Source organism: Melopsittacus undulatus, chromosome 5 (assembly GCF_012275295.1).
Source record: "Melopsittacus undulatus isolate bMelUnd1 chromosome 5, bMelUnd1.mat.Z, whole genome shotgun sequence".
NCBI lineage: Eukaryota > Metazoa > Chordata > Aves > Psittaciformes > Psittaculidae > Melopsittacus > Melopsittacus undulatus.
In genome coordinates, this window is record NC_047531.1 from 29,561,514 (window position 1) to 29,589,439 (window position 27,926).

The 27,926-nt window shown below is 38.5% G+C and overlaps 1 protein-coding gene across 1 annotated transcript in view; it reads left to right on the forward strand.

Moving 5' to 3' along the window:
* The window catches only part of RELN (reelin), a 291,275-nt gene that overhangs the window by 181,064 nt on the left and 82,285 nt on the right, over nucleotides 1–27,926 (forward strand). The window contains exons 12-22 of the mRNA XM_031048313.2: nucleotides 997–1,148; nucleotides 4,054–4,166; nucleotides 5,874–6,082; nucleotides 9,051–9,179; nucleotides 10,300–10,409; nucleotides 13,406–13,472; nucleotides 14,426–14,659; nucleotides 15,247–15,408; nucleotides 19,703–19,939; nucleotides 25,096–25,288; nucleotides 27,708–27,820. Coding sequence (XP_030904173.2) covers nucleotides 997–1,148; nucleotides 4,054–4,166; nucleotides 5,874–6,082; nucleotides 9,051–9,179; nucleotides 10,300–10,409; nucleotides 13,406–13,472; nucleotides 14,426–14,659; nucleotides 15,247–15,408; nucleotides 19,703–19,939; nucleotides 25,096–25,288; nucleotides 27,708–27,820 — 1,719 coding nt within the window. The remainder of the gene's footprint in view (nucleotides 1–996; nucleotides 1,149–4,053; nucleotides 4,167–5,873; nucleotides 6,083–9,050; nucleotides 9,180–10,299; nucleotides 10,410–13,405; nucleotides 13,473–14,425; nucleotides 14,660–15,246; nucleotides 15,409–19,702; nucleotides 19,940–25,095; nucleotides 25,289–27,707; nucleotides 27,821–27,926) is intronic.

Sequence of the window (27,926 nt, forward strand, 5' to 3'; positions counted from 1 at the left end):
TAGAAACTGTTTCTGCTGGAAGCGGTCAGGAAAAGACTCTGCCTTTCCAAAAAGGTTTCTGAACTTCAATGTGTTTTCATTCATCCTGAATCATGCTGGCCAGTTAAGTGATTGAATTGTCAGGATTTAGTGATTCTAAATAATTTCACTGTTTTATCAGCCTTATAATTTAAAAAATACTTCATTATGAATAAATTAAGGCTTTGACATGAATAATATCCTATGAGACCAAAATAATGTACAAGTTTTCAGCAGCTTCTAATCCTTTAAAATGCTTTATATGTATCAGGTTTTGAAGAAACCAATGCTTTCATGATGAAAACATATTTTCAATAAAATATTAATTGAAAAATTCTGCAACAGCTCTTTTAATTATCACTGAATAAAAATAAGATAAAATGTTGTACAGAAAACCTGAGAAAGATTGTATCATCACATATTAGAAACACAGCAGCCTTTTTTCATATCTGTTCATGTGTGAGTTGAAAACTGTTATCCTAAATGCTCAAAAAGATGAAAAGAGATCATTTTTAGCTATCAGCTACGTATTTAATGATTATATAGCAGATATGGTGGACATGTACCTTTTCAAGTTTCATTGATCTATAAATCTTATACAAAGTGAAAAATAATGCAATTATATTTTAAACGTTTTTATGGCAGAAAAATAATGAAGGTAATAGAACAACACAACATTAAATATTTGGTAATAGCATTCACTAAAAGCCTCATTTTTTTAGTAATTCATGCTTTCCTGTCAATTTATTTAAGATATTTACATTAGCTTTGCTTTATTTAACTGAGTTTAAGAGCTAGTAATGAGTATGTAAGCAATGTCATAGAAATCACATTTGAAACACTGCAATTATTTTTTGTCCTCTGTAAGGACAGAAGCAGCTACTTTTGTATGTACAAATGAACCCTTAGAACATGTTTTGTGTGAGTTCATCTGTAACATGCTCATGCACATTCTCTGCCCATTGTTGACCTCTCCAGGTGGGATATATTTGGAGCCATCATTGGTACTGAATGTGGGACACTGGAATCTGGCTCAGCTATGATATTTCTCAGAGATGGAGAAAGAAAAATATGCACCCCATACATGGACACTACGGGTTATGGGAACTTAAGATTTTATTTCAGTATGGGTGAGTATATATTTCTAATGCAATACAACATGTGAAGCATGTGAGATTTAAATTTCATAGAACTAAAATATTCTTCAGAAGAGGATAGCTCTGATCTGTGATGCCCATGGGGATATAAGACTGACCACTGTGGGTCAGACAAGCGTCCACCCTTCTGGATGCCTACACATACATATGGATGTGGCACATAAATAGGCCTACCAGAAAAATTCTCCCAGATGTCACTGACTTGCAGATGAAAACTTTTCTGAACTAGATGGGGAACTCTGAGTGCAATAGCTCTTGGGAGCTTTTCTTCCATGGGTATATCCAGACATATTTTTGGCTGATATAAACATTTAGTTCCAAGTTAAAAGAGTTTAATATAGAAGGTGTGTCCATGTAAAATCAGCGTCTGAACTTCCTTTAGAGTTAGAGGAGATTTGGTCAGTACCATTGCTGGAAAAGGACATTCAGCTCACCAGCTGAGCAGCTCCCTGTATTACACTGACTGCATGGGTTGGATCTCCATTCATATAAAGGAAGCTCTAAGCATCTGGTTCACACATAGGTGTAGGTTCATTCTTGTTCAAACCTCAGGCAGAATTCATTACACAGGAACAAGTTGTTGCCACTTGAGTTGCTCAGGTGCATCTGAGACAGCAGCATAAGGCTGGCAGGTGTAACCCAGGACTTGGGGGAGAGTCACAGCCTACTGGAGTAGGAGGTAGGGGAGGAAGGCCCCTCCACAGTGTCTAAAATGATCCTTGGTATGAGTGCTTAATCAACTGAACCTGCCTGTTGTGCCCACAGCTCCACAGTTTAACAATTCTTCATGTGAAGAAGCATCTTCTTTTCTTGTATCTTCTAATTTCACACAATTTCCCTTTATTCATCGTTAGAAGAGATAGTCATATCTTTGTCATCCTTACCACACACAGAAGATTTATAGATACCCGTCATATCCTCCCACAGCCACATCCATGTAGACCCTGGTGAAGATCCGTCAGAGTTAACAGAGTTGTACTCAGGGATAAGATATGAATAGCACAGAAGTGGGACAGCCTTACCTGGCTGAACCCATAGCATAGTTTCTGCTCAAAAACTCTTATTATATCATAAACATTTTCCTCTGCTAACTTACTGGCCCAGAGTGAGATTCACACACAGTGTGCTATAGTGTGTTACCGTCTTGGAGGAGGTATGGCCTACCTGTGGAAACCATTGTGAAAAGCACTGACATGGTGTTAGCATCATCTGTAGACCTTCTCTGCTGGGATAAAATGCAACTTCAGTCATTTACCAGGGCCAAGAAAGCAGACAAGAGCAAACCTGGCCTGTCCTTTTTCCTCCCTCGCTCTTGTCAGTGCAACTGCACTAGTTCAGCGCTGCAACAGATCGAAACCCCTGTGAACATGGTGGTGTCATTCAGTTCGGCACAGTGTTTTTCCAGAACTTTGCACATAACTTTCCAGAATTTTGCACAGAAAGGAAATTGCATGAGGTTATTCTCTCAACACCTTGTTTGAAGGAGGTAAGGATTTTTGCTTCAAAGTAGAGAATAATAGAATAATAAAGGCGGAAGCAGAGACTAAACTTGTGACCTCCACAAGCAACCTTTGGAATCAACAGAAAAAAACATACTTTATTTAATGAGTGAAAGACCTCATGTTTTTCTAAATTGTCGCACATCTCTGTTGCGCGAATTACCGATAAACAACAGGAAAAAGAGGATGCTTTTTCCCAGTTCTTCCAAGCATTATAACACCTGCAAGAGAAACAGGAAAGAAATTTGCTCAACCTTCTGAACTTAGGGGAGAAGTTGTCAGCACAGGCAGGCACACAGAATAGTGGGATTTCACTTGAAAAATGTATTCTGTACATATGTGTAAATTAAATAAATAATGGTTTAAACATTCAGTCAAGCAGAGCATTTGAATGGACACATGGATGTTCCTTATTACAGTATAATACACATCAAAGATGCACATCTTACCTGGTTCTCTGGACCAAGAACTGGCCACCTACAGTAAACAAACAAGAAAGTATTTCATTGTTTCATAAGCGCAACCTTTCTACTTTACAGACTTCTCAAAGAAGCCTTCTCGTCCTGGTTTTTATAGTTCCGTTTGAATACCTGCAGTACTCTTCCCTGTATGGAAATCATGTTTCTTGTTTCAAATACAGATAATTTGTTCTAAAACCTTTTTCCAGAACACCAAACCCGTGGGATGATATCTCTCATAACTGTGTTGCCGAACCTAATGCTCTTATTTGCCAAAAGAGTCGCGCTTTCAGAGGTTAACAAGTGTTTTGGGTTCTCCTGATAAAAAGTTATTTCAAATGATGCCCCATTCGGGTGTGGTTTTGTGTGATATAATAGGCTCCATCCAGACATTTCAGGATACAATGTAGACAGCAGAACCAGCAGCTTAACAAGGTTCACAGCAGTCTTCCTCATGTCTCGCTAAGAACAAGTTCTCAGCTGATAGTCTGGCAGCTGGGAAGTATGTAAGAAATCCTCATATAAAATGTCTCTGACTGCATGGAGAGTGAGTACTAAATAACAGCTTACTGATGAGAACACAAAACTCAGAGCATTTCCATGTAAATGGGATGTAAAGCATACAGATAGAAGTATGGCTTTGGTCACAGCAATTTTTATTAAAATTGTTTTGATAAGCTGATTAAGAGAGCTACTTGAGGTTTTTGTTATTGTCAACATCCTTGATCTCTGGCATGGTGTATCTGATCAAATAGCTCTTACACACTATATCCTTGGGGCTGGTGTTCTTTTGTTTCATTTCCTAAGTTAAATAGCATCTGGTTGTAATTATTTTCATAATTATGGCTGCTTAATATTATTCCTCTTTCCATTAATAAGGGCTTCAATTAAGTTTTTATCCCTCAAATGTGTGTTCTGCAGGGGGAACTTGTGATTCTGGAGAATCCCATGAAAATGATGTCATATTTTATGCCAAGATTGAAGGCAGGAGGGAACACATACCTATTGATACCCTGACCTATGCTGCTTACAAGGTAAATCATCTTAAACAAAGTAGGTGGATGGGATGGAGAGATCAATCTATTTTCAAGTTATCACAATAAGGCTGTATGTTGAATTCCACAGGGACAGTCAAACATGACCTGCCCAAGCACATAAATCATGTGCAGATCTTTGAGTGATAGCGTGCCTTTGCACCACAAGGTCTGCAGTTATTGCTGATTATTCTATCCCTAAGTAGGACTGTGGTTTTGGCTAGTGCTGGGGTAACAGGCAAATGGGCAACAGGCACAAATCTTCAGGTGTCAGCTGAAAACGTTAGTGATAATATCTCCTCACAAACAAGTACTCCTGCCTCCACTCAAGCTCCTGCTAGCCACTGTTTGGTACTCAGGAGCTATGTCCTGAGAAGGTCAGCCATGGTGGGATCAGTGGCTGGGAGGAGAGTGACTCAGAAATGCCTGGATGCCTTTCCCGTGCTTAGTGCAGGAAATATCACATTTTATACTTTTTCTTTCAATTTAAAATACAGTTTTATGTCTTTTTAGAGGGTCTGCAGTGATGTGGGCATGAGCTCAGCTGCAAGAAGTAGTTGCTGGCAGTGTGCACAAGCAGAGTCTCCTCTGCCGATAATGCACCTCCTTCCACCACATCCCAGTACCCTCAGGCAGGACAATAAGGACGTCAAGCTTTCTGTCAGAATCCTTCCTGCCTATGGCATTAAAGCACTTAGGCCATGTCTGTCCTCAGTAACCCAGCCCTGGGGTGTCTTTATTCTGCTGATGAAAAAAAAGACAGAAAAAATTTATATGTAATACGTATACAGATGTATTTATGCTAGAGATTGAACTGTACTATGCTTATACAGTGTGTGGGAAACTTGGTAGTAAACATGCAGCTGATTTCAAGCACAGGTCTGTGTGCATTTTCACTGCTTTCAGAGGGCAAATGTTTACAGTAAGGTTTGGCCTGAGTTTGGTTGAGTCACTTGCATTGTTTCATTGTGCATGGCTTCCCTCCTTGCCTGCTTCTGTGTGAAAGACAGGGTAGAACTTCTTAAAACTAAGGAAACTGTAATTGTAAAATAATACAAAATTAATTGGGGAACTTGGGGAGAGATAGGATCTGGAGTTACACTGAATTCATTGTGAAGGGTTTTTTTAAACAAGCAGTTTTAAAGCTGACATCCTCTTTTGACATAATAAAGTTCTAATTGCGTTACTTGAAGACAAAGGCTAAGCTTCGTAAAGCAGTGCTTTCATATTTTTCAGCAATATCACATCCTCCCTACATATGCCTGTGAACTCACACTGCTACTCCATTCTCACGTATTCAGACTAGGCATGTCATTATCCTGCTTTTGCTTCTGTGAGCTGAAAGGCTCCAGGACAAAAAGCATCTTCCATTACTAACAGCATACTGACAAAATAAACTGGTATTTTTCAGAACACAGAAGGTACAGCCTTTTCTGCAGTGCCTTTACATCCAAACAATCTGATTCCACCAAGGTGATAAGAAGCATTGGTATTCAGAGTCTTAATAGCTATGCATGCAATAAAAATGTTTTTATTTGGGATCTTCTGTGGGAAAAAGTGGCTAACAAAGTTAACAGAAATAAAGCAGAAAGAAAATCATATGTTTGGTTCATAACATTTGAGATTACTTTTCTATTTTAAGTAGTAACTTGTGACCTGTTTTACTAGTATTTGTTTTATTTAAGCCTGATTTAATTTCTTTTAAAGGTTCCCTCTTTGGTTTCTGTTGTCATTAGTCCGGAGCTGCAGACTCCTGCAACCAAGTTTTGCCTGAAGCAGAAGAGTCACCAAGGTCACAACAGGAATGTCTGGGCTGTGGATTACTTCCACGTCCTTCCAGTACTCCCTTCCACAGTGACTCACATGATCCAGTTTTCCATCAATTTAGGTTGTGGAACTTATCAACCTGGTAACAGGTACAACCTGCGAGATCTCTCCTTTGATTATCAGCTTTCTCTCACATTTTGGTTTATAACATCTATTTGAGTATTTGATATATTTTTTTTTTCTCAGAAAGAAGGAGCCAATTAATAATGAAAAATATAAGCTGTACAAAAGTTAATGTTTCTCCTGATCTCCACAGGCCCAGATTTATATCTCTCATCTGCAATAAGGAGTCTATTAAATAGCTTTCCAGGTCAAACCTTGCTTTTCTTAGTCCATTATTGTGAAATATGCTCATTAATTCAAAATTACTTTTACTTCAGTTTCTAATGGATATGAGATTTACCCCGTAACACTGTGTAAGGGGAAAAGTATTAAAGGCAATGGCAGAAACTTGCTTGCTGATCCCTCAGAGGATATTGATGCCACAAACATATCTAATTCTTGTAAGACTGGTGGTAAATGTTCTCCATCTTAATAACCATCAGTATGAGGACTCAACAGAACTCTTTTGCTGGCTTCACTTTATTAGGACATAAATTTTTTTTCCATGGAGTTAAGGAAGAAGGTTCCATATTTTGTGGAATCATAGACGTGTTGGTTGGAATCAGCTAATGAAACCTGCTGTTGCAGCTGGGATTATTACCACTGTAAGTCAGGTCAGCTATGGCTTTGCCTATCTGTGACTCGAAAATCTCTACAGATGGGTATTGGGTGACCTGCTAAAATGAAGAAGTGTTTTCTAACATCCAGTACAAAACTCTAAAGCCATGTCTTTATGGCCATTGCCCTTTACTACTGTGCCTGCCAGTACTGAGAAGAGTTTAGTTCTGCCTCCCTTGTGAGTGCCCTCTGCACCATCACTGGTTGCCATAGGTCACCCCCCCTTACCACAATCAGCAAGCCAGATCCTCAGCCCCTCCAACTCAGTGCTCGAGGCCATAGGCATCTTCATCATCCCCTGCTCTACCTCTCCTGTTTCTTAACACCCCTCTTCAAAAAGGGACACTAAACCAAACTGTCCACTGTCCTTTTTTTACATACATGTTGGAATGTGTATCCTGATATTTTATGAGGATTAAGTTACTTTATATTCTTCAGAGTCAAGAGTTTAAAGTAAGAGACTGTAAATGCTTTCACATCTGTGTTCCAGAGCATCTACTTCCAACTGAAAAGAGCTGCATTAGCACTGACAGTCCTCGCTGTCAGTGCAGGGCAACAGAATTCAGTGGGCAGCAAAAATCAAGGCATTGCATTTACATCTGATAGGAAGGGAAGGCAGCAATATTTTTCTACATGGAAAGTGAAAACTTTGCCCGTAAACACCCCTGGGCTGTAAACATGTTATATAAAGTTTATGTCTCAGTCTGTTATCTGATGAGAATTAGTATATATTTTGAAATATTAATACTGTTCCTTTGTGTAAACTATTTCTGAAGCAGAAATGAGCTTCTTCATAACAAAAGAAGCACCAGGTCTCCATTATCTCTATTTGTATATCCGAAATACAGCAGCATTTCCCATCTCCTGGTCTACAGCATTATTCATAATGCTTTCATTACTTCAGATGTGGGATACTCACACTGAATATATGTAGTAAATATGACCCTCCAAGGTATCAGTACAGTTGAATTGGAAATAAATTAGTCAAAACCTCCATAAACTGTTTTAATACATACTTACAATATCACAGTGATGGAACATTTAAATAAAGTATTATTGTCAGCAAATTATAATGAAAACATAAAGTTATAATCCAATAATTTAATATTAAGGTAATGAATTATTACTTTTATAATGTTCCACTGATATTACTTAAAATAAAACAGAATATTACAGACTAATTATATGGAGGAAAACACAAGAGCATTTCAGTAAAATACTAGAACTGTAATAAATCAAGCACTTTCTATATTTCTTTTTCAAGGTCTTCAGAATGTGAGACATCTAAGCATTTCCTTACAGTCTTAGATTGTAAACAATGGAGTATTTTAAATATGCTGTGAAACAGGGAAGGAAAACTATCCAACAAAACCTTTTTGGAAGTTGAACTTGTCAATGAATTTTGGGGAAAATTTGGTTAATAACTTGTCATAGACTCAGTGGATTGTTTCATAAAGTCTTGGGTTCTGTAATGTCTACACAAGGATGGTTTGGTTTACTACCAGAAACCAGAGAGCATGAAACCAGAGAGCAGCAGCCTTTTTTCAAACAAATCTGGAGTTTTCACATATAGTTAAGTCACAGAATTCACAGAACATCACCATTGAGCACTGCAGGCTCTGTGAGGTGGGAGGAAGCCCCCAAAGACCACTATGGCTGGGCAACATAGAGGCTCCTATGGCTCCCAGGGGCTCTGTCTGCTACAGAGGCTATGTTCTCCAGGTACCCTCTCCTCTGCAGTCCTCACTGAGGGCTAGCCATTTTCACTGTTCCATAGTGCCTTTCTGATCTCTGTTTAGGCATGATGGATGAAGAAGGCAGATGACTGAGGGGTCCAATGAAGTTAATATTTGTCAGCAGTGAAAGGGAAGAGCCGGCCAATGCTTGAATAACCAGAGGTCTTTTACCACCTTCTGAAGAAGTAATGGTTAGCAGCTGGCAGTTATAAGTGTCCTGTGCTCACATCCTGCTGCCTAGCTCTGATTAATTCAAGGGTTCTCCTCATTATTTTTGAAACTATTGCTAGCTGAAATACAAGACTAACATCAGCTTATTTAACAGCAGCAGCATAAAAATACTATCTAGATGGTGGACAAACATGGACCAGGTGTTTAGACAATCCTCAATGTTTTTAAATACTAGGATTTGTTTCATGTTTGCATTTTCAGGATTTTTTTAACACAAAATCTGCTTCAAATCATTTCACGCCTCAGCATCAGTTATTAGGAATAGCAGATTTGGTGTTTTCTCAGTGTTGGTACTTCTACGTTCATAACTATGCCAGATATCTGAGGCTCGTGGTGACTTTCTCCTTTCCTTCCTTCATTGTGTTATCAGTGTCAGCTTGGAGTTTTCAACCAACCATGGTCGCTCTTGGTCCCTGCTCCACACCGAGTGTTTGCCTGAGATATGTGCTGGACCTCACCTCCCTCACAGCACCGTCTACACCTCTGAAAATTACAGCGGGTGAGAGTGCTCTCTACAAAGCTGAGATGCAAGATTAGAGAAGTGAATTATAGGCGACAGGCGAAAACAGCAAAGCACACAACCTCATGTCATCTTTCATTTTTTACTAGCTGAGGACAGCAAGGAAGGAGTGTTCTGGTCTCCCTGGCTGCCCACTAATGAAATTTGAAATATATGGGGCTGCTTCAGTGGTGTAATATTTTTTTCTGATGCTAAAACAAATTACATCCTCCCCCCCCCAGCAAACCAAACCAAACAACTGTGGGCAGCATGCTGGTAATTGCCAGCAAAGTTATGCCTTGTCAAAGCCACAGAAGTTTTCTTCTCAGCCAGAGGAGCCATCAGTCAAAGCCATATTTATGTCCTCAGAAATGTTCCCTCACTTGGAATACTAATATTGAGTTAGTGAAGCACATTCTCTCTGCTTCTGCAGATGGAGGCGGTTGGTAGTTTCACAAACTGATATCAACCCTTCTCTATTAAGTCTCTTCAGTACTGTTCTGACCATAAAATGAAGTGTGACATCTTGCTGTGTAGCATAAGTCCCATGACTGTATACTTCTGCATCCCAACTTCCACAGACACTTCAGGGCAGTGGGTATAACTATGAGAAGAAAGCATTGCTATGACCTGGTGATGTCCCATTTCTGTACCACTTTCATAGGAACCATTATCCTTGGTGTGTGTAGGAAGTGTAGCCCCTGTGGAGGATGGCCCAGGCCACAGCAGGCCAAATCCTCATCTCACCCCCAGGGCTTCCCACCTAACAGAGCTCAGTCATACCAAAAGGTTTAATCCAGTATGCAATTTAGGAAATATCCATTGTGACAGAGAAGTCACTATAGTGAAGCAAGTCAGGGTCTTTTCTGACTTCATGCACCCATATAGGGAAAAAAATGGCTGGGTTTTATAATAATTATCATTCATATATTGTATGAAACTATCATCTTTTTCATTTGTATTTCCTAAAGCTTCAGTAACTTCATTGCTTCGTTTGAGCAGATTTTAGAATTAAAAATTCTAACAAAGCTTTCAGGATAAGTAAACATATCTGAAAAGCATACAGTTGCTTTATGACTATCAGTGTAATATGCTAACATTTATGTTATATGTATTTCAGGTGGAACCGTATAACTATTCCCCTTCCTAATGCTGCATTAACAAGTGACACCAGGATTCGATGGAGACAAACAGGACCAATCCTTGGAAATATGTGGGCAATTGATAATAGTTAGTATTCTTATCCATGATCATGAAACATCAGAAGAATACATTATTATATGCTGCTCCAAGGAAATGCGTTTTTCCACAATCACAAATCAAAGGATTTTCACTTTGTTAAATTCCTTTTCTTCTTATCTACACTTGGTAACAGGCGTGTTTTGAAGCTAGAGGGGAATTCTGACATTTGAAAACACAAAAGTTTAGCGGATTACCCTTCTGTTCTTTTCTTTTAATTGAATGCTTTCCAGGAAAATATGTTGGTGGCAAGGGCTTAATATAACATTTCCTCAGACTGCTTACTCCTAATTACATAAGTAGGTACTACACTATTAAGGATATGTGATGCACCAGACAAAGCAACAGTTACAGCATCTGGGGCATATTTTTCCTTCTGGACATAGAAGGCCTCTATAAAGCAGTGCTGCTACAAAAACACTGACATAACTTTTACATTGTTTACAGGCACTCCAGGGGGAAGTACCATCTGTTTCAGGGAACTGTTCTTTTAGGAAAAGGGATGTAGTGCCAACTGCAGAGGATGACTGGGGCCAGTCTTAAAAGCAAATACTTCTACATCACCAAAAAAAAGCTACTTAGGAACACAGCACAAAATAGACACAATGTATGAAACACAGAATGAAACAAGCAGGTTCAAACATGGGAAGTTTAGATTGGATATAAAGTAGTTCATTACTGTAAGGGTGGTGAGGCACTGGAATGGGTTGCCCAGGGAAGCTGTGAATGCTCCATCCTTGGTGGTGTTCAAGGCAGGTTGGACAGAGCCTTGGGTGACATGGTTTAGTGTGAGGTGTCCCTGGCCATGGCAGGGGAGCTGGAACTAGATGATCTTAAGGTCCTTTCCAACCCTAACTATTCTATGATTCTATGAGAAGGTGAAAATTTTTAGCTTGCTCATTAGCCTTAAATGATTTGGGACGAAGTAAACTACATCCAGAATTTGTTTTGCTACGTGTGTGAAGTATGTAATGTAGATTTACCATGGTATACAATAGCCCATGAAATTCTTTAGCAATTCCCAAACAGGGAGACTGGGAACGGTAAATAGTTACATTTTCCAAAGTTCTTAAAATAGATTAATACCTGGTTTTGAAAAGAAAATCCTTGAAGCTGACAAGGTAATATCTCAAAAATGAAAACTATTCTCTTAATCATATTAATGAGCAGTAGCATCATCTTAACATTGTGGATAGAGTATTTATGCTTGTCTTTAGAGATGATGATACACATCAAAAAGAAAGTAAAATGAAGGGAAAACTAATGTATATAAACGTAAGAAGATGTCTATAAATATCTGCAAAGATGATTTGTTACCTAACAAAATGCAAGCCTGTGGTGGACACGTGTGTTGGAGACACTTTTTGGAGACATTCATAAATATTCACAGAAACAAGAACAAGATTAAATCAACCCAAGAATCTAAATTCTTTACAGCAAAACAAAACAGGATTTTGAAAATCAATGGACAATTCCTATATCTGCACTACCTTGGCTTGTAGAACAAAATAGAATCCCATCAAAGAATCCTGCATGCTGCAGGATTTTTATCAACCATCTGTCTAAAAAGTGCCTGCTCTGAAATTTGTTTGAGGTGTAGAACCGTGATATGGGAATCAAGTGTCAAAGATGATCATGTTTCTGAAGTTTTGCAGGCCTCTTTTGTTAGAAACTACAGAAACTGAAGCTTTACACTGTATTATAGGGAGACTTCCAAATATTGGCAAGCTACTCAAATTCTTGAGAAGAGGAAAATTTTCAAGGATTCAGCTCTCTGACTTTTAGCTTCACAACTGTTTCTTATGCGAATTAAGTTTTAAATGAAATCTGGAAGCTGGCCATCTTTTAGAAACACTGGAAACCTGCCAATTTCCATAAAGCTTTTTACATTTTGAATGACATCATTACATCTTTAACCCGTATACTTTTACCACCCCCTCAAAAAGACCTCAAAAGACACAAGTAAATCAAACAGAGCAGAATTTTTGCACTCTGAGAAGTGAGAAAATCTAGAAATCGCATGAAATCTGATGGAGACTTAGTTACAGGGAGTAGCTAATGGGAATTTTGTGTGCATCTGCCATGGAGTATTGACACACAGCTATGATGGGCAGCATCATAAAACAAGGAGAGGGAATAAGTACTGCTTATTATTGATGATCTCAAATTGGTGGATATTTGGATGACATTCCAAGAGCCACAGAGCAAGTGAATAACTCCAAGTAATCAGCATTCTTTAACAGAAAAGATGAATACTAATCATGATTGAGGCCTGTTTATTATGTTTATTGACAGAACATTGCCAGCAAGTTATCGCTTTGGGCTACACCCAGATTAATGCCTTTGGTCTATACCAAGATTAATGTTTCTTTATAGCAGTGCAAGGAGGTGTAGATTATACTGAGATTTGCTTATCTTCCTGTCCTTAATATTTTTTTACAAAATATCAACACAGTCGGTTAGGAGTCATTGGAGGAAGATGGAGTGAAAGAGTAAAACAAGTCTGGAGTATTTTTGAGCACATAAAATTTGGAATTCTATTCCATTTGAAAGAATCAGTGAAAGTGTATATTATTTAATTGTTACTTAAAGCATACTGGGTCAGTTATAACTCCAGTAAGTCCAGTGAAGTTGGGTTAGATCTCTGGAATAAGATGAAGAAAAGGAAAGGCAAGAAAATGGTCAATACATAGCAAATCATCTGATCTCATTCACAGTCTTAGAAAACTCAGGTACATTGATTGAAACATCACTAGTGTCTCATGCCACAGATAGATATTACTCATTTAATAACAAATTATTCCTGTCTATCCTTGACAGTCAAATGCATTTTATCCTTTTGTAGACCTCTTCCAGCTAGTGTGATTAAGATAAATATGGTATCTGTATGATCAGATCTGTGATCTGATGAATACTTTCTTGTATTCATCATATTCTGTTTATCACATAACATAACCCTTCATTTAACTGATTTCTTTTCTCTGCAGTTTATATTGGTCCATCTTGCCTCAAATTCTGCTCAGGGCGAGGACAGTGTACTAGAAATGGCTGCAAGTAAGAGTTATAATTCAGTACTTGTATTTAATTTCTGTCACATTATTCACTTGATGATCTGAAAGTTGAAGTGATTTTCATTTCATTTCTTGCTTTTTGAGATGACTAAATGTAAAACCAGGCTAGCCCCCAGAATGCATAAAGCTCATTGGAGAGCTAAAGATCAATCTTTTTAAACAGTAGCATAATTAATATTCTTTAAATAATTTTCTTTTGGGAGAGAGTCTAACTTCCAATTCACCTTAAAATGTGCTCCATAGCACACTGAAATGTCAGTGATCCATGCTTTATACTGGTTTTAGAGGTGGTTTGGCACTATATGACTTTTATATTAAATTATGGGAAAGAATCACAATTTTCATAGTTCTAGGGCTCCATAACCCGACAGACCTCAAGGACAGAAGGTCAACACTCCACTTTTTTTCTGGAAGTCTGGCTTGTTAAAAGGGTTCCAGCCTAAAAAGTAGAGTTACTTACTCAAAACTAGTAAGTACATTCAGAGTACTGGTGCAACTATTTTTAGGTATTAATAAGGGCATGACACAAGGGGAATTCTGTTATTACTCAGTTCCTTGTAATCACATCTGACATGCTACAGATAAAAGCAAATTAATAATTTTACATATGAACAGCTGTAAATTATATCAGGAATATTCTTGTTCCAAAACTGAATACAAATGTTTCTGTGTTGAGTGTTATGTGTAGATTGATAGGGTTTTCATAACTAGGATTTTTTTTTTAGATTGGAAAAGTAAGTACTATCTAAAAGAAAGTAATTGGCTGTGCAATACCTAATTACAGTCTAAAGAGGCTCTTGGTCCTTATATTTGAGAGGGATGTTTTGGGCATCTTCAGTTCATGGGCAACTGAAGCCACTGTGTTGTTTGCCAACAGGTTGGTTAACCACAGGAGATGGGTCATTAACTCCACTGTTCAATCTTCCTCACCCTCAGGTGCGACCCCGGCTTTTCAGGGCCAGCGTGTGAGATGGCATCACAGACCTTCCCCGTGTTCATCTCAGAGAGCTTTGCCAGCTCCCGCCTCTCCTCCTACCACAGCTTTTATTCCATCCGAGGGGCTGAGGTCAGCTTTGGCTGTGGAGTCCTGGCCAGTGGCAAGGCCCTGGTCTTCAACAAGGATGGGAGGCGCCAGCTCATCACCTCCTTCCTTGACAGCTCCCAGTCCAGGTGAGAGGGAAAGAGCAGTGCTGTGAGGCAAAGAAATCTGGAAACCCCTCCCCTTCCAGCTATGACCTTGTGTACTATTAAGCCAATTGTATTAGCAGGAAGAAAAGGTTTTTAAATACTCCTAGTTCTGTATTTCAGTGATGATTTCATAGCCTTGCCTTTTGTCTTCCTGCTTTGTGAACAGCAGAGCCCAAAACAGACTGGAGGGAAGTTATAGTACAGCTCAGATGGAAAATATGAAATGTTAATATCAAACCTGAGTGTCAAAGCCAAGTGCTAATTAATTATTTATAAGGTTGTGTTTATTTGACAGCTTGTGGCAGCTGATTAGATCCATTCACTATCTCGCCCTCCCCTTCAGTGCCTAATAAATAATTAAATGCTGCAATGATTGGCATTTTTTAACTATATGTGCCACACTGCATTACTTGACAGTAAAAACAAACTGCACGTACAAAACCCCATAACTAATATTTATCAAAATTTGTCTAGATTGAGAAGATCTGAAAACAATTTGGTTAGGGAAACAACAAACCAAAACACTATGCAAATGGTACCCTATAAATATATGTGTAATTCTGATCCAGGTTCCTGCAGTTCACACTACGCCTGGGCAGCAAATCAGTGCTGAGTACTTGCAAAGCTCCTGACCAGCCTGGGGAAGGAGTGCTGCTGCACTACTCCTATGACAACGGGATTACTTGGAAACTCCTGGAACACTATTCTTACCTCAACTACCACGAGCCAAGGTATATGCATAAATATTATGAAGAGTGTTATCCACATGCAGTTAATGCTGGTAGTGGTAGTCATTACAATGTGGAAAGTAAGTACATCTGCCCACATGGTGTAGGAGTGAGTAAGGAAGTTTTAAGGAACACTGAAAGTTACTGGTTTTCATTAAAAATTCTCAACTGTTCTGGGCATTTCCCATTTTTGCCTGCTTCTGTAAAAATGAAATCGGGGATGTAGCAACATTCAAGTCACAAGTGATGTAACAAGCTGGAGCAGTGCAGGATGAGGGGTAGAAATGTACTTGTGGGAAATAGGGACATGTCTCTTCCTATGGAAGCAGTCACTTGTAAAGAAAAATTAGCATAAATTATTTTAGCTTTGAAGCCATGATACTTTCACTACACCATCTTCTGGGATTAGGAGTTCAGGCAGTGCTGGACAGCAGAGACAAAATCTGACTATGAGGATCTCTCCAGGTGAGCAGGGAAATTGAGCCTGCTCCCATTAGGAAGGGGATTACATGACTTTGTGCCTGTGGGTTGGACTCAGTGCTCTGGAGGACCTGCTGGTGACTGTGCCTGGGAATTGTACAAATCACAAGGAAACTGAATCAAGAGCTGATCTTACCCAGCAGCACCTATGTCTGGCATCAGATTAGAGAAAAATGTATCTGACATATTTAGAGAAGAAGGTATTCTTTACTGTAACATTTGTAAGACCATCACCAGTTTTACTACAGCAATGTAAAATCGGGAGTCCCCATGAGCATATCTGTACCACAAGCCCAGAACAGCCTGGGCTGGCTCTATCCAAACCCACTCAAACCTGGAAGCATCCACCTTTTACAGGGTGCTGCAGCAGAGCTAATAAATCCCAGTGAAAGGAGATGCTCTGTAAAGTGGCACATGACAGGCAGAATCAAGTGTTACTGTGGGTCCCATCCCAGCAGGTCAGTCCCTGCCCTAGAGCTGTTTTGCGCCGGGTATTGCCCTGAACCTTCTTCTCTACCCCTCCACCCAGCTCCAGGATAATGCCAGAGTTAGCCCTAGTGGTTATCCTATATAGCTTGCAAGTCACTTGAATGACATGTAACTTTCATTATTTATATTTATTGAGATCAGATCAACACATTTAAAATATAAATATTACATTTCCTCATCTCATTAATAAATCAGTACAGAATTACAATATACAAAATGTGATCAAGAATATCCGTAATGAAGAAAAATGAAGAAAATTTGATGAAGAAATCTTTCCTAATGGAAAAAAAAAAAAAACAAAACCAACCTTTGTAATATTAAATATATTTCCCAGGAGCTATAAGAAATACTAAAAAATCTGAGAAGAATTACCATATTGGTAGAAGTATATTGAATGCAGACTTTAATTTCTGAAGTTTTAAATGTTTCCAAAGGAATGATCTGATGAACTTGCACACTCATAAGCCTTCTTCAAAATTTCCTTTCCAGTCCTTTATTATAGTCACATATATATTTTATATGGCCCTGTTTCTAATTCTTGGTTTCAAGATTACAGCTGGAGGAATTATATTTCCCTAAAGGCTTTTAATATATAGCACTATGAAATTTTTATAACAAAAAGGAAAATACACATTTTGGTGACTGATTTTAATGACGTTTAAGATATAAATGTAGTAAATTATATTGATGCTGGAGACTTCTTTTGCTTTTTGAGATTAAGTATGAAGCGCGGCTTCTGTTGTTCTGACTTGGCACAACATATACAGGTTAGAAAGGTTTTGCCATGGGGTATGTATGACCCACTCTGGGTAAATAGAAAAATGACAGACACACAAACCTGAAGATAATGCTGGTAATAATTATGATGAAAACATGAAGAAAGCTTCACATTTTCATATTATGTTGTCCGAAAATATCAATATTTTTGGTAACATAGATGGACTGCCACAAAGTTTGGCAGTCAATCTGTATCCAGAAATCTAATTAATCTTCAGTCATACAAAAAATAATTACACATTTAATGTTCTGCTGAAAAGGTGCATTTAATCTGCTAACATTTGACAGCTGCATTTTTCTTCTGAGCAGAACAGCGGTGGCTTTTCAATATTAGGTATGCGCATAGCTTGAAAGAATGAGATCAGAGCAAAGGTCTCCCAGCTGGTTTTTAAGAAATCTAATGGTAGCTGGTAATGTTCATAGGAACACTTTTCTTCTCTGCAGCAGAAAAGTCATTAGCAAGAATCCCCCTCCCTCTCCATCTATCTCCAACAAATCAAAGCCAGACAGGAGAAGCTGTTATAACTGGAGATGTAGTCGGGTTCTGCATACTAACATATGTGCCATATACACTGGTTTACACCAACATTTTTAAATTGTGTTTGCTTAATCCCCTGGGATAAGAAATGTATTTTAACATGTGCTAAATATTTTAACATCCGACAGGTGTGTCAGTGGTGTATGTCATGAATTAGGATTTGCTGTAAATTACTGTCAGTGAGAATTAGTGTCCATGTGGGTGAGCTTATGAGAGTTGAGAGTGAAAGGGAAGATGCAGACATCAGAGCAGCCACCAGCAGAGAAATATGCCCAGGATTATAATAGAGCATTAGCTCACACAAGTGCCAAGTGCTTCACAGTGTACACTAGATACAGTGCTCCTCCTAGCCAGGCTTTCCTCAGGTTCACCCTACTGAACCATCAAAGACAAAATGCATCATTTCCTTTTAGCATCCGTAGCAATTTAGTGTAATTTGTGCCTTAAAAAATGACTGAAAAAGCCATGGAGTTGCTATTTATTAGGGAACTCTTGGTAAAAAAAAAAAGTTTGTGTAGTTTCTTAACATGCTAGAGAGCAATGGGGCTTGGTTTTTCTCTTAGGAGGGTATGAAGTGGTTCAAGCATATTTATTTGAGTGGTAAAAGAAATGTATCTGCCATACATAAAGTGTGTACACTGCTGGTCCCTAGCGACAAGGACACAGCAGCCATTACCTCAACACTGCTCTGTCCAACCTACAGCTGGCGGAAAGCAACCCTTAGAAATGCCAGCCAGGAGGTTTTGAGCACTTCCCGTCTGTTTAGCTAAGCCATTCAATTTTTTGATTGCTAATGCATTAACGTCATCTTCTTTAAAATCAATGTGACATTAAACAACACTATTATAAATGTACTTTCTAAAAGGACAGTTTAGCAAGTCATTTTTAAGGCTGGTTTTGCACTAAGAGCACCATAGGCACAAGACTGCTTCATATGTACAGAATGAAACATTGCAAGAGGCAGTTTAGAAAGCCTTAAATCCGGAAAAAACTTGGTGCTAGTGGGTAAAATGTTTCCACTTTACCTGATTTGTCATTTTATTCACATTTCCCCTAAGAGAGAAAGAAAAATGTCAGCTACATGATGAGCTTGCTTAAAAATCCTTTTGCCAGCAAGTAATTGTACACCAATGGAGACAAACATCTCTGTTGCCAGTCTGTTTCACAGCTTACATGCCTCGTTTGGGGCACCATGGCCCTGGTGATTTATGGAGCTTTCAAGAAGGTGTCGTTGCTGTGGCAATTAATGCATGCTCCCTGCTGCTGTGTGCAATAATTGCTCCTGGAAATTAGATATTACTCTTAATTTTCTTTGCAGTTTGTCAATTATAGGTTTGTTGACATAGCTGCCATGACAAATCAGGTGACCCTGCATACCGGGAGAAGAACCTGGACTCACCTCCAGTTGCATCTCTATGCAACTACAGAATAAAAAAGAGACTGCACCCAATTACACTGACAACATGAATCTTTTCGACTTGAATGTGGTGATCTGCAGGGGTGGGTTCTTCTAGGAAACAGAAACACAGACATGGCATCAGTACTGAGCAGAAATAAAGACAGATGTTAAGAAAATGCATGTCATCAGATCAGGATAAAATCCACTGATTCTAGGGAGATGGAGCGGGATTTCTAGGTCCCTGTCAGCTGAACATCCCTTTGCCAGTCTATCCCCTGAGCTTCAAATGGAGGGCATCCAGGTTCAAATGGAGGGTCTCTCCTGGTAAGGAAGAGCACCTTTAAATTTACAGAGAGCTCCACTGTAGAGGCAAAATTTACAGATGTGGTGGAAACTCTTTTTGTGCCTTTTGCACACAGCTGTCTTTCAATACATTGACTACCAAGAGAACTAATGATTCCCCTGTCACTGATAGAAGCTATATCAGTAGATGCAAAGGTATTTGTGAGATGAATTTTTTAGGGTCACTTAGAACAAATAAGCACAAACTACATCGCCATGGGATTATTACAAACAGACAAACTTAAAACAATAACTTTGGTTTTTTTTTCCAGAATAATTTCAGTGGAGCTTCCTGAAGATGCCAGACAGATTGGCATTCAGTTCAGATGGTGGCAACCGTATCACTCTTCCCAAGGTGAAGATGTGTGGGCTATTGACGAAATCATCATGACATCTGTGCTTTTCAATAGCATCAGTCTGGACTTCACCAACCTAGTTGAAGTCACACAGTCTCTGGGATTCTACCTGGGAAATGTTCAGCCTTACTGCGGACACGACTGGACTCTTTGGTGAGAAACACATGTTCATTTGCATTCTGCTTCTGTTTTCTTAATCTATTCATCCTGCTAAGAACCAAGTGATTTCTGCAAATGAGTCTTTCTGGCAGCTATTCAGAGTAATTGTGTCTCATCCTCATATTATGGACAAAAATACAGTTGTTAATCTAATTGTAATTATCAGTAAATTTATACACCCCATTGTACAGAGGTTTATGTTTGATGGGAACCTTGACCATTCTTTACCCACAAAATAATTAAATATCCCATTAGGAACAATTTAGAAAACTTTCATAATCTTCAGTTAAACTCCTGTCAGGTTAATATGGATATGCAGGTTAAGACACAATCTGTTAAGTGCAGACTCTTACTATTTTGTAAGTCATGATCATATCTGTTTACATGGCCATTAGATTGCTATCCAAAAAGGAAAGGCAGCAGAATGTTGGTAGAATGTTAGTCATTTATAGTTATTTTGTCTGGTATAATATCCATTTAGTCATTTTCACTACAAGCAGCATTATGATATAGTGCAATTTTGCCTAAAATGTGCTGTGTAAGAGTGACAGAGCACTGGAACAGGTTGCCCAGGGGGGTTGTGGAGTCTCCTACGTTGGAGATATTCAAGGCCTGCCTGGACAAGTTCCTGTGTGATGTACTCTAGGTTACCCTGCTCTTGCAGGGGGGTTGGACTAGATGATCTTTTGAGGTCCCTTCCAACCCTTGGGATTCTGTGATTCTGTGTATTTAGAAACAAAGACAAGAAAATATCACCTGCCCCAAAGCAAGAAAATAAGTGAATAACGAGAAAAAGACAATTCTGTCAGGATTGTGTAAAAATAAGCTTCTTCAGTAAAACATTAACGTGCCTCACAAAACTTAAATTCTGGAATACATAAGTGTGACATTTGGAATTAATACAAGGGAAGCTTGATTTAATCTCTATGTTTTGATTAAAACCAAATAACAGTTTCATGCTTGTCTGATCAACATATAAACCCACTATGGCTTTAATTGGCACAGATATATTTATATGGAGGAAGTACAATCACAGTAATTATAGAAATCCTCAAGGAAATACAAACAATTTTAGCATCCCCATGGACACTCTGAGAAGCACTGTTGGAATTTTATTAAAAAGAATCTCTGAGCAACCTGATTTGACTTTCTGATCACCTGTTAAACTAAAAGGAGTTGGCTTAGCAGTAGGAACAACACCAAATGTGCTCTAGCGGTGATAATGAGGCAGTAGAAGCACCATTAACCACTTTAATAAGGACAAGGAAGGTACTTGCTGCTCATTAAAATTAAAGAACATGTTAGAGCTCAAACTGTTTGCATCTTCTTCATCAAAGAGTTGGAATTAAAGCCCCTTAATGACATTGTTTTCACTCTGTTCTTTTAAGACCAGTTTGTCATGGGAAGGGTAATTATTTAAGATAGCAGAAGTTTCCCTGTTTTCCTCATATTACTCTAAATCAGAATCAAAATAACAAACTACAGCTGAATTCTCCGTCGCATATATTGGCTAGGATATTTAGTGCTCAGTCATGGTGGGAATGTTGAAATTTCCATGCATCAAATAAAGAATCAAAGCTTTTGCAATATTTCATAGAATCATAGAACAGTTAGGGTTGGAAAGGACCTTAAGATCAGCCAGTTCCAACCCCTCTGCAATGGGGAGGGACACCTTACCCTAGACCATGTTGCCCAAGGCTCTGTCCAACCTGGCCTTGAATACTGCTGGGGATAGAGCATTTCCATACTGTTTATGTATCAGTATTTTTCATTATCACTGGAAGACATGAACTCCATCCTTCACTGACCTTGTTTCTCTCAAGGGAAATTTTTAAACTTACACAAGGTCTGTACAAATGACTGCTAGTTAAATTAATTATTGTTGGCTTTTCCCAGCTGTGAGTCCATTTGGTTCTCATTTTCTAACTCATGACTTTCTGAGTGGAGTTTGCAGTAGCACTGACACCATCCTCTTGAGAAAAGTCTCACAACTGCTTTTTCATTAGTAGGACTATTGGAAATAGCTATAAATCATCTTACAAGGTGTCATCCCTAGGCCCATTTTCACTGAAATGCCTTCTAATTGCCTATAAGGCCTTCGTTTCTGCCTCAAAGTCTGTAAATCTGAAATATTTACCCTTGAAATGGAGGAAAACTGAGGAGGGGGATTTTTATTTTTATTTTTGTTGAAGAGGGAGGTTGTTCTTTTCAATACCTGACCTCATTTAGAAAGAAGGGGTTTGTTGATATACATATGTTTCCAGCAAAGGTGATTTTTGAGTATTTTATAATGATCTATACCTAGAACAGGCACTTTATTTGATTGTAATTGTCAACATTTGTTTTCAAATTGGTTCTTAGACTTTATTACAGCAAGTGCATTGAGTATAGAGAAAAGTCTCCAGACCATTTTTAAAATTAAGTGTATGTTAATTCATCACTTCTCCGAGATGCTCATACACAAGCAGGGTTTTGACCCAAAATTCTCTTGAGTGTTACAATTTACAGACACTTGCTGAAATGCATTTAAGAATTTGTAAGGATGCTATAAATTTTTCTTACTTTTTCTTGTTTCTTTTTTCTTTTTTTTTTTTTTTTGCTATTCATCTGGGCACAAATAAAATAGCATTATATAAATAAAATATCTTCAGTCAGATTACTACATTACTATTTAAATCAATGTAATGGACAATAGAGCGTCTTGCTGTTTCTGGAGCAGCCTGGGAAAAGACTGTAAATCTGGCTCATAACAAACTATCCTTATGGAGCAATGTAACACAGTTGCCCTATATCAGCTTGATAGTTTACCTGTGTTTATAAAAATGTATTTTCTTTTAGATAATCACTCTGTAACATGCAGAAAGTTTATTTCAGGTAATCGACTTAATTAAAATATAATAATACATTTAGGAATTATTTAGCAAAGTAGGTATCATGTAATGATAAAAGGCATAAACATTTCTTGCCTTTGATGGAAGCAAAGCTGGGACTGGCATGAGTATCTGGCCATCATGTCAATATTTTCGGTCAGTGCAGCTATACAAAACCAGCATCCATGTGGCTTTTCAGTATTCCTGAAAGTACTGGCCTTGAAAACATGGTAATTCTGGGGATCCCAGAGCAGTTTGGAGCAGTGCAGATTGGCTGACATTGGCTGTGATATCATTCCCAGAAGTACCAATTAGTTGGCAGTGCTTGGAGGGAGAGTGATTGTTCTGAGGGCACCTATGGGTATTGTGTTCCTGAGACTCCACAGGTCTAATTATATATGTGCTAGAAACAAACAGCTACATATTTATACAAAAATGTAGCCTCTGCATTTTCATTTCTGAATTTTTTAATTAATTATTGTTACACCAGGGACATTACTCCCCTTTTACAAAATCCAGAAACTTACTCCAGCTACGTGACTCCCAGAACAAAGAAAACATTTAGTATTCCAGGTGAAGAGCATACAACTAACCACACACACAGACAGGAGAGCTGGAGAGCAAAGAAGTAGCAAGTAACGTGGAGCCCCCACCTCTAATGCTACCCTTGTTCAACTGGAGGTAATTTGGGGATGATAAAGGACTTTGTGAACCCATAATGTGATTTCCTCCTCTTAAAAAAGCTTCTTACAGAGCATCACAAATTATCTCATCTCTAGCTTCCTTTTTCACATTTCTTTACTATCCTTTCCATAGGGCTGTTTTAATTTTAAAACAATGCTTACTTTGTGTATTGTGTACAATATCCAGTGGCTAAGTTACCAAATGAAAATGAATACTAAACTTAGAAGTGTTTTAATCATTATCTGAATGCCACCAGTAAAAAAAGATTGCATTTTAACTTTTTTTTTTTTTCCCAGTTTTAAACCAGTAACATTAAATAGAGGGATTTTTTTTTTGTGGAGACAAAGATAAAATGAAACATTTAATTCTTTGCACCTATGCTGAGTACCTGTCCTTCACTTGTCTTCCATCACTTCGGGGAAGACATCTTCGAGACAGATGCTTCATCACACTGTTTGGTTTCAACTCCTTTATTGTTTTCAGATGAGCTTTAGGTAACTGTGATGTGTTGTGCCCATGTGCAGTGCCAAATTATTTTCCAAAGCATCACTACATATAACTTTCAGCTGATGACACTGCACACATCTGACTGATACCTGAAGAGCCTGGTTGTTCTGGCACAGATTTCCCAAGAGGGCTTCTGTAAAACTTTAATTTCCCACATCAGCCATAAAATTTCAAGCTGCACTGTAGAAATGAAAACTATGTGAGACCAAGTCAGCTTTAATGTTTAAATTTTCAGGGTTTTGTCATTTTGAAAACTACTAAGTAAAGTTTGGAAGAAAAATAAATTCATGCATTATACAAACCAATTATTCTGAGGTGCGGTTAGTTCTAACGAAGCCACAAACCATAGGTTGCCACCTGTACTGCCAATGAGTCCATATTAATATCCTCTACTCAACTTAAAGTTATCCTTGCCATTGAGAAGAAAAACACTGACAACACTGACTGAAAGAGCAAACAGCTGAGATACAGTTTTCCAAGTCAACTGCCTTCTGGTCCAGTTGTCCATGACAGTGCCCCAGAAGTGAATCCACTGGATAATGTAACTCTTATATCAGCACATCCTGCAGAAAAGAAGCTGAGGATAGGTGATATTAATTCTGAAACACAGTCAAAAGTCAGTGAATGCATTGCATATAGAATCACTTGAAAATCAATGGAATGAAAAGTCTATGTAATAGCAATATTTAAAACTAAAAGCAGTGTATCTTTACCGTCCACTGTTTGAATGAAATTGCAGCTGTTCCTATGACATGACCTTAGGCAATGCACACTCCTGGGGAATGAACTTTCTTTATGTTTTTTCTGTATGTTATCCTTTGCTTGATTCTTAGTTGATCCACGATACAAAGAACATATAGTAAGAACTAACAGAATAATTCAGTGTTTCACACTCTGGGGTACAACAGGGTCTTCCTGGTAATGTGCAGAAGTTCCAGCAAAAAGAGGCTTCTGTGCATGCTCTCATACCATGTACCAATCCACAGAACAAAGAAAGAAGCATTGCTGCATTTAGCACAGAATCATTCAGAATGTTGCCTTCTGATTTAGTTTTGGGATGGATTCTGATTCTTTCCTTACATGTTTCAGTTTTACAGGAGATTCAAAGTTAGCTTCTAGTATGCGCTATGTGGAGACCCAGTCCATGCAGATCGGAGCTTCATATATGATACAGTTCAACTTGGTGATGGGCTGCGATCAGGAGTTTACTCCTCATATGGACAACCAGGTGAAACTGGACTACTCCACCAACCATGGCCTCACGTGGCATCTTGTTCAGGAGGTGAGGCTAGCAGCGAAGACCTTTGTCTTCTGCAAACTGTTTATACAAATTTCATCTGACGTGTACTTGTGCCATTGAACAAAAGAACATTCCTCTTTCTATAAAAAAATTCTCAGTTGGAATCATCAAAATTACTAACATAAATATTTAAACTGTTATTCGTGATATTTGGAAGAAAGGTGTCTGAGAGCCTGAAACACAAAATTGTGACAGGAATGAACCAAGGTTGAGAAAATAACTGGGCCACGGTTAGACAGAGCTAGAGAGTAATGGCCAAGATCTTTGTTGTGCTATTGCTTTGTTTTTCAAAGTAAAATGCATCTACTGTTCCCTGGCATTTAAATGGATAGAAATTCTTTCTGCCCTTGTGCGCAGCCATTTCATAAATGGAAAGCGCATTCCTTTGGGGGATTTAATGTAGAACGTTTCATCTCCCATCCCTGGTTCAAACACAGTCCAAAGCTGTAATGACTGTCTATTTCCCAGTCTTTGCTAGAAGTGCAAATAGCATGCTGGCTGTTATTTCCCAGTGTGGTTTAGCCGTGTCTTAGCACAAATGTGAATAGTGCATTAGGCCATAATTTGCGCTTTTTTTTCCCTCTTATATGACAAACTGGACTTTCCCTGGCCTTAGGGTGAACTAAGCAAGGTCCTTCAGCTGCCCCTAAGCAAGTTCAGGGCATGTCAGGGAACGTGTCCTGGTGCCTTTTCACTGCCTGCTCTCAAGGCTCACAAAGGGATTTGAACATCCAGTCCAACATCATCTATGAGCAATGAAAGCATCATTGTTACCTTTTGCCATGCTGTGTTTTTCCACATTTACTTTTGATGGGCAGGGTAAAGAAGTGGCCAAAACTGAATTTTAAAACTTTCTACATCCAAGTAATGCTTTCCTACCTTAAAGAGAATTCTGAAGAAACCTATAAATACTGTGTTTCAGGTGATGTTTGTGTCTTTTATACCTAGCAGGCATCATTATGGTGCCCAAGAATAGTTCCTAGTGGTGGGTGTTTGGGGTTTGTCTTTTCCATCAAGGTCAGTTGCCTTCAGATATTAGTGTTCATTTCCTCTCTCATTGGAGCTGAGTTCAGAGAGAAGAACTTGCAGCCAAACCATTTTTCTCACACCACCCATGTTGCTGTGATAAAAGACTAATAGGGATGGCTATTTGTAGTATATTTCAAGGACTTAATCTGGCAAATACACAAAACACTAATTAATTAAAGTGTTTGAAAGTTTTGTTTGAAAGTTCCGTTTGCTTCATGAGCACTGATCAGATCCTGTTTTGTAAGATCTCTTAGGGGTGATGAATCAATGAGAAATGTTTGAAAATTGCTCTAAAGGATACTAAGCCTTTAGAAAATAAATTAAAAATCACCGCAACCAGACAAACCCCAACAGAATAAGCTAACAGATCCTCATTTAATACTGTAAGATATTTGAGCAATATATATCTATGAAAAAATAGTGTAATACCTCTCAGGTGGAGAGGGTCAGGAGGAACTGTGCTGTGGCAGTACTGGCAGAATGGATTCTCTGAAAGGGTATCTAGAAAAGAACATACAGGTTGGTAATAACACTTTATTAATACTTCATTGTACCATAGCACAAGAATTTTGGGTGTTGTTCTGGAAATGTATAAATAAATGGATGGAATATTGCAGAAAAATGGAGTAAAATGGGAATGGCACGTCTAGAAACAGTAAGAAGCTGTTGGGGTAACAGACTTCATTATATTTTATATTAAAAAAATGTAATAATGATCAGATTTTTGTGACAAGAAAAAAAAACTGGGAGAACAGAACTCTCTAGGAAACTGAGTTAAATGCAGAAAGAGTCATAGAAGCAGCAAGGGGGAATTTACACCACTTGCTATAGGCGTCAAAGGTAATACAGCTGCAGAGCATGCTAAGGGCCTCTGGAGGCAAATTCATTAGACCATGGCTGGCTGCTCTTGTGTGGCTGTGTTCCTACTCTGCTTCGTGCTGCAGCTGGAGGGAGTGGGGCAAGCCAGCAGCCCCAGGCAAAAGATTGCAAGTAGATCTCTAAAATGACTGTTACAGTAGTCTTTCATAGACTTATTCCATACTGGACTTATAGACTTACTTTGTAGTCATCCCTAGATGCTGGGGTGAGAAGAGTGAAATAAATGAGGTAGACATCCTCATGGAGGAAAACAGCACATTCCTAGTTACCAATGCTGAATTCTTTAAATGTGTTATATGACTTATCCTGAATTGTACTACTGTTACTTTTCTGAGACATTTCTCTACATCATGCCAGGATTTTTCTGCTTCTGTGTCTTTCACTCCAACATCTGGACCCTGTCACACTCCTGCTTCTATGAGTGCTTAACCCTTGCTTCTGTTCCCAATACTTCCTCAATATTAAATCTGGTTTTGAAATGTTTTACTTCAAGGAATGTCTTCCCAGTATGCCAAGCTGTCAGGAGTTTACATCAGCAAGTATTTACCACTCCAGCGAATTTACTCAGTGGAGGAGAATCACCGTCCTTTTACCACAGAAGACTTGGTGAGCATTTTGTTCAACTTTTTAATTTATTTAGGGGGAGATGCAGGTAAATCATCTACTTCTAAATTACTATGACAAAGATCAAGTCCTCTGTAAATTATACTTG